We start from the raw sequence: 12,589 nt of genomic DNA on the forward strand, positions 1-12,589 counted from the left end.
TCCATCAACAATTGCACCTAGCTCTCCTTCTATCCCTCTCCTTTCTTTTCTTTTGCTTGAGGACAAGCAAACCTCTAAGTTTGGTGTGTTTATCCGTGATCACTAAGAGCATGGCTCCTAATGGAAAATAACCCACTTCAAGAGGCAAGAAAGAGAGCGTTCCAAAACCACTTTGGAATCAAGGGAAGTTCTTATCCAAAGAACATGCAGACCATTATTATAAAATAATGGGTCTAAGATCAGTGATCCCGGAAGTTAGATTAGATCTGAAAGAAGACGAATATCCGGAGATCCAGGAGCAAATCCGAATTAGGAACTGGGAGATCCTAGCCAATCCTGAAACGAAAGTGGGAAGGAATATGGTCCAGGAGTTCTACACTAATATATGGCATACAGACAGGCAAAGACTATCTGGATCTGATATCTATGACTATCGAACTATGGTCAGAGGAAAGATTATTCATACCCACCCTGACAAGATCAGAGAAATCTTAAAGCTACCTCAGCTGAAAGATGATCCAGACTCCTTCAATAGGAGAATGATGAGAACAAACAAGAGCCTGGATAAGATTCTAGAGGACATATGCATCCCTAGAGCCAGGTAGACCACCAGCACGAAGGGTGTTCCTAATCAACTCAAAAGAGAAGATCTCAAACCAGTGGTCAGAGGCTGGCTGGACTTCATTGGGCATTCTCTGCTGCCCACTAGCAACCGTTCTGAAGTCACTGTTAAAAGAGCAGTGATGATCGATTGCATCATGATGGGAAAAGAAGTGGAACTTCATCAACTGATTTCAGCTGAATTCTACAAAATTGCTAACAAAAATTCTAAAGAGGCCAGGTTGGCTTACCCAAGCTTGATTTCTATGCTCTGCAAGGACGCTGGAGTAAGGATGGGAATAACTGAGTATATCTCAATTGAGAAACCAATCACCAAAGCATCAATGGAAAAACAACAAGCACAGGATGACCCCATCAAGAAGAAAACACAGGAATTTCTCCCAGAAATCCCTCAATCTGAATATTGGGAGTATCTTGAAACATCAGTTACCAAGATGCAAGAAGCTATGGAACAAATAATAAAGGAACAGAAGGAACAAAGTCAAATTCTTTGCTATTTGATTAAAGAACAGGAAGAGCAAGGGCGTGACTTGAGGGAATTAAAGTGCCAGAAGTTATCTCTTGAAGGACCAAGCACCCCACAGATCCGAGGAACATCCACTTCCCAGAACAAAGGTTGTTAAATTCCAATTTCTGCTTTAACTCTGTGATAGTTGTCGTTATAGGAGTTTACCTTAGGAGTCATATAGTAGTAATTAGTTTCTATTTTGATTTTATCTCCAATTAAGTTATAGTCTATTTTTCTCATCATCAGCAAACATGAATAAAATAGCAGATCTTTTGAATAAGAGGCAATAAAAATTTGAGTTTTAATAAGAAAAATTCTAATTAGTAACATGTGGTGGCAATGCTTTCTGTCTTCTGAATGAATGCTTGAACAGTGCATATATCTTTTGAATTTGTTGTTTAAGACTGTTAAATATGTTGGCTCTTGAACGAATGATGAACATGAGACATGTTATTGATAATCTGAAAAATCATAAAAATGATTCTTGAAGCAAGAAAAAGCAACAAAGAACAAAGCTTGCAGAAAAAAAAATTTTAGAAAGAAAAAGAAAAGCAAGCAGAAAAAGCCAAAAGCTCTTAAAACCAAAAGGCAAGGGTAAATAAAAAGGATCCCAAGGCTTTGAGCATCAGTGGATAGGAGGGCCTAAGGGATAAAATCCTGGCCTAAGCGGCTAAACCAGGCTGTCCCTAGCCATGTGCTTGTGGCGTGAAGGTGTCAAGTGAAAACTTGAGACTGAGCGGTTAAAGTCAAGGTCCAAAGCAAAAAGAAGAGTGTGCTTAAGAACCCTGGACACCTCTAATTGGGGACTTTAGCAAATCTGAGTCACAATCTAAAAGGGTTCACCCAATTATGTGTCTGTGGCATTTATGTATCCGGTGGTAATACTGGAAAACAAAGTGCTTAGGGCCACGGCCAAGACTCAGAAAGCAGATGTGTTCAAGAATCATCATACTGAAATAGGAGAATCAATAACACTATCCGAATTCTAAGTTCCTATAGATGCCAATCACTCTGAGCTTCAATAGATAAAGTGAGATGCCAAAACTGTTCGGAAGCAAAAAGCTACTAGTCCCGCTCATCTAATTAGAATCTGAGCTTCACTCAAAAACTCTGAGATATTATTGCTTCTTGACTTATTAGTCTTCTATTTTATTTGTCTAGTTGCTTGAGGACAAGCAACAGTTCAAGTTTGGTGTTGTGATGAGCGGATATTTTATACGCTTTTTGGGGTTAATTTCATATAGATTTTAGTATATTTTAGTTAGTTTTTAGTTTATTCTCATTAGTTTCTAGGCAAAATTCATGTTTCTGGACTTTACTATGAGTTTTTGTATTTTCCTGTAATTTCAGGTATTCTCTGGCTAAAATTGAGGGAGCGGAGCAAAAATCTGATACAGGCTGAAAAAGGACTGCTGATGCTGTTGGATTCTGACCTCTCTGCACTCAAAATGGAATTTCTGGAGCTACAGAAGTCCAAATGGCGCGCTTACAATTGCGTTGGAAATTAGACATCCAGGGCTTTCCATCAATATATAATAGTCCATACTTTGCTCAAGGATAGATGACGTAAACTGGCGTTCAACGCCATTTCCATACTCCTGTCTGGCGTCCAGCGCCAGAAACAAGTTACAAAGTGGAGTTCAACGCCAGAAACAGGTTACAACCTGGCATTGAACGCCCAAAACAGCCCAGGCACGTGAGAAGCTTTAGTCTCAGCCCCAGCACACACCAAGTGGGCCCCAAAAGTGGATTTCTGCACTATCTGTCATAGTCTACTCATTTTCTGTAAACCTAGGTTACCAGTTTAGTATTTAAACAACTTTTAGAGATTTATTTTGGATCTCATGACATTTTAGATCTAAAATTTATACCTTTTGACAGCATGAGTCTCTAAACTCCATTGTTGGGGTGAGGAGCTCTGCTGTGTCTCGATGAATTAATGCAAGTACTTCTGTTTTCCATTCAAACATGCGTGTTCATATCTAAGATATCCATTCGCGCCTAACTATGGAGAAGGTGATGATCAGTGACACTCATTACCTTCCTCAATACATGAACGTATGTCTGACAATCACCTCCGTTCTACATCAGATTGAATGAATATCTCTTAGATTCCTTAATCAGAATCTCCGTGGTATAAGCTAGATTGATGGCGGCATTCATGAGAATCCGGAAAGTCTAAACCTTGTTTGTGGTATTCCGAGTAGGATTCTGGGATTGGAAGGCTGTGACGAACTTCAAACTCGCGAGTGCTGGGCGTAGTGACAGACGCAAAAGGATAGTAAATCCTATTCCGGTACGACTGAGAACCTGCAGATGATTAGCCGTGCGGTGACAGCGCACCTGGACCCTTTTCACTGGAAGGATAGATGGTAGCTATTGACAACGGTGATCCACCTACACACAGCTTGCCATAGGAGGACGTGCATGCGTGAATCAGAAGACAGAGGAAAGTAGAGATTCTGAAGACAAAGCATCTCCAAAACTCCAACATATTCTCCATTACTGCATAACAAGTAACCTTTGATCCATGCTCTCTTGTTTATTCGCAATTCAACTGATAAATATAATTGACTTCCTGACTAAGAATTGCAAGATAACCATAGATTGCTTCAAACCAACAATCTCCGTGGGATTCGACCCTTACTCACGTAAGGTATTACTTGGACGACCCAATGCACTTGCTGGTTAGTGGTACGAGTGTGAAAAGTGTGATTCACAATTCGTGCACCACCCACTCACTGTCTGAAATGGGATAGATGATGTCCGCTTTCAAGAGGCGAGTTACTTCTTTCTTGACTACATCAAGGATTGTGGGGTTTAGCCGTCTTTGCGGTTGCTGGACCGACTTAGCACCTTCTTCCAAGAAAATCCTATGAAGGCACACTTGAGGGCTTATTCCCACAATGTCACTTAGGCTCCATCCAATCATCTTCATATACTTCCGGATAACCTCAAGGAGTTGTTGCTCCTCTTGATTGGAAAGATCGGTTGCCACTATCACCAGAAATTTGTGTTCCTTGCCAAAGAATGCATATTTAACATGGGGTAGAAGTGGTTTCAGATCTTCCCTTGCTTCTTGGTGTGGTAGCCTATCCTCTTGGTCATGGGGAATTGGTGAGGTACCTTCATCTTCTTCATCCTCAAGTTCTCCCTCTTTTGATCTTTCTTCATCGATTGGACTTCTTTGGAGCTCATGGTGGTTGCCTACCTTGAGTTCATCCTCTCTTCCGCTCTTAACAAAGTTCTCACCCCTATCAATAGATTCCTCCATAGTAAGAGTGGGTTGAGAGTTTATCTCTTCAAGTGGCTCGCCTCCCTTTGGGGTTATAGCATCAATGCTAGACTTTAGAGTTGATGAAGGCGGCAAGGGTGGATCACTAAGCGTCCCAAGTTGATGAAGGCGGCAAGGGTGGATCACTAAGCGTCCCAAGTTGTGGAGGAGCAAGGTTGCTAGGTGATGATTCCATATTTGATGATATATTTTGACTTAATTTAGATGGATTCTAGCACATGAACTCACACTTAAGCACCAAAATAGCATACTTTTATGTTTTGTCCCCAATTTGACCCTAAATGTGAACACATGCAATTTTGTGCTTGAAATGAGCAATTTAATTCCACTTTTATTCCATTTGATGCCATGACATGTTTGTTGAGTGATTTCAGGCCTTGGAGGCAAGAATGGATGGCCAAAAGTAGAAGAAAGCATGTACAAGGGAGAAAACATGAAAAAAACAAGGAAAAACACACACAGACAAGTGTGTGTGCGCACAAGCTTACGTGCGCACGCACAAGAAGAAATTTGCATGTGTGCATGCGCACGAGTACCTGTGCGTACGCACAGGTCCCTGCATGTGATTTTATTAATAAAACGCGTGCTGTGCGTTTTCTGAGGGATTTTCGCCCATTTTGGAAGGCTGAATTGCTGAATTGAAGTGCTATATAAGGGGGAAATCAACACATATGAAGGCATTAGGACTTAGACTTTATTTTTTCATAATTTCATATAGTAGGAATAGGAGTAGGAGTAGAGTAGAATTGCTCTCTTAGGGTTTATGCAATTTTTTTGTAGCATTATATAGCAAGCCTTTATCTTGGATGTTGATCAACTCTTTTGTAAGTTCTCTTTAATTTCTCTTTAATTACATTGCCTTTATTTTCAATTCCTCTTGGTTCAAGTGCTTTGTTCATATTTCAAATTTTATGTTACTTGGAGTTTTAATTGATGAATTTAATATTTCATGCTTTCTTTATCCTTGATTGCTTGTTTATGTTTGGTTTTGTTAATAGTTGGTTATAGTTCTCTATTTTTCCTTACAAATTTTTCATGCTTTACTTTTATGCACACAAGGTATTTGTGAAAATGTCAACCTTAGAATTTGAGTAGATTTTCCCACGTTGGCTTGTGGTTTGAGTTCCTAGGATACTAGAGTCATAATGTCCGACATTTAGTGGTAATTCTTGGGGAGTTAGTTGACTCTTGTTTCTATTGACACTAGTTTTTTATCAACTAGTTTGGTAAGTTAGCTAGGACTTATGGATTAAGGTCAATTATGCTTACTTGACTTACTCCTCGATGGTTAGGGTTGACTAAGCGAGATTAACTCATGATAATTACCATAGTTGTGGTTATGGCGATGATGGGATTCCTTTGGATCCTCACTCCCAAGTCAAGGTTCTTTTATTACATTTAGGGTGTGTGTGGTTCAAGGATTAATTTTTTATGCCTTGGAATATCATTACTAGGAATATGATTCCTTGGAATAATATTACCAAGTATATAGTATTCCTATGTTTGGTTTGTAAAAATAAAATCTATGGAATATTAATAATATGCCTAGGAATGTTTTAATTTTTGTTTGGTTCATATTTAATATATTTGGAAATTGTGAATACTTTGTCCAAAATGCCCTTATAATTTTTAATTAGAATATTAATGATTAAATTTAATAAATATATATAATAAAATATAAATATAATAAAATAAAATATTTTTAATTAAAATTATTATTGATTTTAAATTTTTTAAATTTACTAAAATATCCCTAATAACAAATATCTTTAGTTAAATTATTATTGACTCTAAATTTTTTAAATTTACTAAAATACCCCTAATATTAAATATGTTTAATTAAAATTAACACAAAATACGTATTTAAATTTTAAAAAATTTTATAATTTGTAATTCGTCTCATAATCCATAATAGAACTTATATAAAACAAATCTCAACGATTCTAACCACATATGTATTAAAAAGCTTTACTATTATCCAAATTAAAGTTACAAAGAAGTCTCAAAAAGTTAAAATTTACTAACAGACGCACAACTCTTGTAGAAGAACGCAAACACATCAATAAAATAAAATCAATGTTACAATAGACAACCTCATACATAGAAAAATGAACACAATTATTGTGTATGATGTCTTCTCCTCCATTGGTTCCACATTTCTTGTGCAAGTTGATCCTTCCATCTACCCCAAGCATCGCTCGTCTCAATATGGTGGATCGTCCCCCCATCTACTCCAAGCATATTTTGATCTACTATCTCATCAATAGGATCCACAACCATCACTCTTCTAATGTGATTATGCAAAAGGCAACATGCAGTTATAATTCTTCCTTGAGTTTTAATAGGATAAAATGACCTTCCCCTTAAAATTCCCCATCTTGCTTTCAATACTCCAAATGCCCTTTCAATGACATTTTGAGCTTGTGAGTGTTTCATATTAAAAAGTTCTTGGGTTGTACTAGGTTGATTATGTCGATTAAACTCACTTAAATGATATTTTTGTCCTCTATAAGGTGCCAAAAATCCTTCACAATTCATGTATCCACCATCACATAAGTAATAATGACCTAGTGTGACATACACAATTGAACAAAATTAATGAAAGATCAAATGGTTACTTTGATAACATATTAAAGTCTCAATAAAATACCTTGGGGAACACTAAACCCATTGCGAAATAGTGCATCTCGCAATACCCTTGAATCCGCAGCTGAACCCTCCCAACCCGCCAGTACGTAGATAAATTGCATATCAGGAGCAACCACTCCAAGCACATTGGTTGTTATGTCACCTTTTCTGTTTCGATATCTAGGCTTATCAGCCTCAAGGACATTGACTTTGATATGAGTACCATCTAAGGCTCCTAGGCAATCCTAAAATCTAAAGCAAAGATCAATTAACTCAATCCTAAAGAACACCAACCATATGAGATTTAATACCATTAGCAAAATAAATTACCTTAAACCATTTCCATCGTTCATCCATTCTATCCTGGCTAAATGGTTGAGGTTTCTTCAGTAAGAGATTATGACATCTCAAATAGTAAGCAATACATCATTAAACCACCTACTAATTGTTTCTTCAGATCTCACAAATTGTCTCTTTATTACTCTAATTTTGACATCATGTGCTATAATATGTAAAAACATGGCAACCATTTCTTCTACACCCATATTTCTACTTGGTTCTAATCTTCTACCCCTTTTAAGCATGTTACACAATGCATGAAAGGCACATCTATCCATTCTTGTATTTTCTATACATGCTAGATCACTAAAATAAATAATCCTATCAACAGTAACATCACTTATTACTTGCCTACTATAACAATTATTCCATTTTCTTTTCTTCTTTTTTTTCAATTGCAATATAATCAAAACATAGAAAATCATCAACAACTTAACCATAAGGTTATTCATTAATTCGAAATGTAAAATCAAGCAGGCAATAACTTTCATCTTCTGTTTGGGATCTATTCTGCAAAAAAAAATATTAAAATATTTAGCTAGAAGACTTAACTATTTATTTATTCTATGTAAGCTTTTTCTATCATTTAAAAAATAAAATTAATAGCCATACTTCAAACTTATTCGAAATATTTAGCTTATTGCATAAATCACAATTCAAAGCTAAGCAATGAGATCAGACCATAGAGATATACATTCAGCACTTAACTTCCCTTTTCTGCATTATCATAACTTTAATACTAAAAGAGGGCATCTCATTTGCTCTTTCAAAAAATTATAGTAACTTTATACTAAAAAAATGATCAGCAAAATTAAAAGAGAATAAATTAAAAATATTACAATGTGAAACAACATCAAAAAACTTAATACAGTACTATGACCTATTAAGCTCAATTTAAGAAGAACACTTAAAAATGGTTTAAAATTACAATTCAAAAAACCCTAAATTTATTTAAGAAATAAAATAAACATAGTTCAAATAAGAGTTTCAGCAAAAAAAAAAAATAGAGTTCAAACCACAGAGTTCAGCAATTTATTTGAGAAATAAAATAAACATAGTTCAAACCACAGAGATAAGCAAATATTGCCACTGAAAAAATAAATCAGCATCTATATATCATGAAAAAGGAATTAGGATGTATCAATTAAAACAACAATACAGAAAAAGGCCATTGTCAGCAATCACTCATATGGGCCTTGTCATCTCCTAAGATCAGGAAAATTAAACTACAAATGGGACTTATGTGGGCCTTTTCATCTCACTTGTATATCTTTAGCTTCCTTGGCTTTCTCACTGGTGTGCTCAATGAGGTTTGGATGTCTAGGAGTAGATGATAGTATATGTAGCAGATCTGTTCAGCAAAAGAGAGGAAATAAATTGAACCTATCAATGAACTAGTAGCAAATTCAAACAGCAAGGGTATATTTTGATTTTCAACTTTTCACTAGTTAATACATAGTTTAAAAGATGAAATGTAATAGTTAAGAAGTCAAGCAAGTAAACATACGCTTGCCTAAGCTCTGGATTTTTCCGCAGCATAATCTTGGTAAGCCCTCGACTTGAAGAAGAAATATACATTGTCATTGTAAGTGAAATTCTATATAATCATTTAATTTTAATGAAAGGTAATATCCAATAAATTGAATGCTGCAGACATGCTTTATACAAATTAGAGAACTTCAATTCTAATCCAAAACAGCTTAAAGTTTGATTGTAGGATATCAGCAAAAGAGAATCAAAAGCATCAGAGTTAAATAGAACACAAGTAAAAGAATACAAAAGCATAATAGTTAAATTGAGTTGATTAAATTCAAGTTCAGCTAACAAAATTATAATGAAACAAAATTATCTTTTTTAGCTCTCAGTGGCATAATTACAAATATATGGAAGAATAAAAGAATTGCAAGCAATTTTGGTTCTTGAAAAACAATGAAAAACAGCAAACACATGACTAGGTTATGTGCTCCAAAACTCAATCACCAATTCACCATCTAACCTTCATTTTCTCCCCTTAAATTTCAAACACCACAAACTCAAAAGCACTCACTGTAGAAAACAACTTTTCAACTTGTGACCTTATGCAAACTTAACAACGATGTTAACTACCTCAGATCAGTGTCATCATCAAATCATCAGAAATTTGGTGTCAAAAACATCGTAATCATCAACTTACATACCTTATTCGGAGGATAGCCCCTGTTTCCAGCATCAATAGCAACCAATTTTCTCTTATTTAGTATCCCCTGCAACCAACAGAAGAAAGTGAGAGAGGGCAAGAGAGAGAGAGAGATATCAAAAGAGAGAGAGATCGAAAGTGAAAGAGAGACAGAGGGAGAGAGAGAACCGTATGCGAAGTATTGGAGAAACGGTGGCAAAGCTTCCTCGTCGATGACGAACTCAATGCCAAGCAAGAGAGTGAAGGAGGAGAGCGACCAAACACGAGCACACGACGCAGAAGATTCTGCTAGGGGCGCGGCAGTGATTACGATAAGCATACAGTGGCGGTGAACCAATGTGAGCTGCGATGATGAAACACGAATGCAAACGAACGATTGAAGTGAATTTCCTTCTAGAATAAGGTGAGGGGTGGTCGTGCAAACTCAAATCGGTGGCAAGATGGTGCTGACGCTGGTGGAGCCTCCATAAATTTGGGAAGAAGCTCGGCTAGGTTTTAGTTTCGATGGGAGAGGGGCTCTGCTAGGGTTTGGGTTTCTGATCAAATGAAGAGTAAAAATCTGAAAAGAAGGGTTGGAGTGAAATTAATAAGGGTATTTTGGTCTTTTCACTTTATTATACACATTCCATTCCTGTTGGAATTAAAGATAACCAGGGGGGAGATGGGAATAAAATGGGTTGGATTTTGATTCCAGGGAATAAAACATACTGTTCATGCATCGGTTTGAGCTATAAAAGACTGGGTTGGCCGACCTCTTAGAAGGTTGGCCCATGTTCGACCTCTTAGAAGGTTGGCCCATGACTGACCTCTTGGAAGGTTAGCCCATTACCGACCTCTTCACAAAGAGTTCGGCCAAATCGTCAAAAGAGCCCGAAGCAGGCCCAAACGAAGGAACACAGCCCGATCTAAAGGCAGCCAAAGCCTAGAAAGATAAAGGCGGTTCCCCTTAAAGATAAGATGACTTCACTCAAAGATAAGATAAGATAAGATAACTATCTTATCTCTAGAAAGGTCACTCCACACTACTATAAATACACTGGAGCACCCAGGTATAACTCATACTCTGATTCTACTAAAAATCTGATTAAAGCTTATGCTAACTTAGGCATCGGAGTCTCTTGCAGGTACCACCACCCTCCGATGACGAAGGATCAGCAGCATCTCCAGCTCCGCCAGTTCCATCAGGTCAGACACGACAGCTCCGGCCACCAGTTCCATCAGGTCGGACACGACAGCTCCGGCCACCACAATAGATCTCATCCGAGATCGACCTTCAGTTTTAGGTAACCCTCGGAACATTGGCGTCGTTGCTGGGGAAGCTGGAAGTCATCCCATCACCATGGCGGATGACCATAACAACGACCACAACTCTGATTTGGTGGACAGAACGCCAAACAAAAACATGAATGCCACCTCCAAAGACACACCTCAAAACGGGGGAGATAAGCAATCCCCAAACACAAAAATTTTTGAAGCTATCTGTGAGCAACAGAATCGCCTTAAACAACTGGAACAAGAAGCTGAACGTCAACGGGAAGCCGAAAGAGACCTTCGGAGAGAAACAAGATGACATCGAAAGCTAGAGGACAAGCTCTTAAAGCTCGAAGCCGATCTCAAAACCAAGACCGCTCGTTCCAGTCATGAAGATAGCCCCCACAAAGATCAAAACCCACTCACCAAAGAGATCATGAAAGCTAAAGTCCCAAAGGACTTCAAAGCTCCCGACATGACCCCGTATGACAGCACATCAGATCCAAGCCATCACCTTAGCAATTTTAGAGGCAGAATGTATCTCACTGATGCCTCAGATGCCCTTCAATGCAAAGCTTTCCCAACTACCCTAACGAAGACAGCAATAAAGTGGTTCGACAGTTTGCCTCGAAGATCCATCACAAGTTTTGATGACCTAGCGAAAAAGTTCCTCACCAAGTTCTCCATCCAGAAGGATAAAGCCAAACACACCCCAAGCCTATTACGAATCAAGCAAGAAGATCGGAAAAATTTCCGCAGCTACATGAAAAGATTCAACAAAGCATGCCTTGACATACAAAGTCTTCCAACAGAGGCGGCCATTATGGGACTCATCAATGACCTATGAGAAGGATCTTTCAGCCACTCAATATTCAAGAAGTACCCAACATCTCTAAACGAGGTTCAAGAAAGGGCAGAAAAATATATCAATATGGAGGAGAACTCCTGATTGGGAGACAACTCAAAAACCGGATTCTCCTAACCCACCATTGGACAAGAATAAAGAGTCCAAGAAAAAAGAAGATCAACACGGTGAGAAGCCTAGAAAATACCACAATTACACCCCTCTTCAGGTGTCTCTTGTGGATGTTTACCAAAAAACAATAAAGGTTTTGCCCAATTTGCCTCTCTAGGCTTTTTATGGAGGCTTCATGGTTCTTGGTTGTCATTTCCTGCAATATTTTTCCCTCTTTCAGCTCTTCTTAACCTCCTGAGAGTTCTTTCGTCTTGTTCATGAAAGGTTGGTGTGGTTCTTCCTGTACCTGACATACAAGCAGAACATAAGAAACACACAAACCAGTGATACTTCAATCTACTGCTAGAATGAAGTTTTAGTTAGCTTAAGCAAAAATTCAAACAGTTAGCGTGTTAGTCAAAAATTAGAGAAACAGAAAATAAAAATGCTAGATCTAGATCACCACCTCGCTTAATCATTGTCAATCTAATCAATCCCTGGCAACGGCGCCAAAAACTTGATGTGCGGAAAACGATCCGACACAAAACTCACCGGCAAGTGCACCGGGTCGCATCAAGTAATAAAAACTCACGGGAGTGAGGTCCATCCCACAGGGATTGAAGGATTGAGCAATTTTAGTTTAGTAGTTGATTTAGTCAAGCGAATCAAGATTTGGTTGAGTGATTTGTAATTAACAGAATTTAAATTGCATGGAAAGTAAAGGGAATGGGTAATTCGCATGAAATTAAAGAGAACAGGAAATAAAGTGCTGAATCTTAAAGAACAAGAAATTAAATGGCAGAAACTTAGAACGCA

The 12,589-nt window shown here is 37.7% G+C and overlaps 1 protein-coding gene and 1 long non-coding RNA gene across 7 annotated transcripts; both read right to left on the bottom strand.

Moving 5' to 3' along the window:
• LOC107636671 (protein ALP1-like) lies at nucleotides 6,683-7,507 on the bottom strand. 2 transcript variants are annotated; one of them, XM_021121315.1, is made up of 3 exons: nucleotides 7,383-7,507; nucleotides 7,075-7,297; nucleotides 6,683-6,711 (listed from the first exon to the last, which is right to left on the bottom strand). In XM_021121315.1, exons 1-3 carry the CDS (start codon nucleotides 7,407-7,409, stop codon nucleotides 6,704-6,706), a joined length of 258 nt encoding a protein of 85 aa, XP_020976974.1. In that variant the 5' UTR covers nucleotides 7,410-7,507; the 3' UTR covers nucleotides 6,683-6,703. The 2 variants fall into 2 exon arrangements, with proteins under 2 accessions (XP_020976974.1, XP_020976973.1); XM_021121314.1 differs by lacking the exon at nucleotides 6,683-6,711 and having other exon boundaries at nucleotides 7,004-7,297.
• Nucleotides 8,648-9,760, bottom strand: LOC110271119. 5 transcript variants are annotated; one of them, XR_002361280.1, is made up of 4 exons: nucleotides 9,736-9,760; nucleotides 9,569-9,634; nucleotides 8,899-8,988; nucleotides 8,648-8,742 (listed from the first exon to the last, which is right to left on the bottom strand). It is a non-coding gene; the product is annotated as an uncharacterized LOC110271119 (long non-coding RNA). The 5 variants fall into 5 exon arrangements; XR_002361278.1 differs by having other exon boundaries at nucleotides 8,899-8,949; nucleotides 9,736-9,751; XR_002361279.1 differs by lacking the exon at nucleotides 9,736-9,760 and having other exon boundaries at nucleotides 9,569-9,693.

This window comes from Arachis ipaensis, chromosome B04 (assembly GCF_000816755.2).
Source record: "Arachis ipaensis cultivar K30076 chromosome B04, Araip1.1, whole genome shotgun sequence".
Lineage (NCBI taxonomy): Eukaryota > Viridiplantae > Streptophyta > Magnoliopsida > Fabales > Fabaceae > Arachis > Arachis ipaensis.

Coding starts and splice junctions, on each gene's coding strand:
- LOC107636671 (XM_021121314.1), bottom strand. CDS start 7,409: ATGGATGAACGATGGAAATGGTTTAAG. Junction 7,298..7,382: donor AACGATGGAAATGGTTTAAG/GTAATTTATTTT, acceptor TTTAGATTTTAG/GATTGCCTAGGAGCCTTAGA.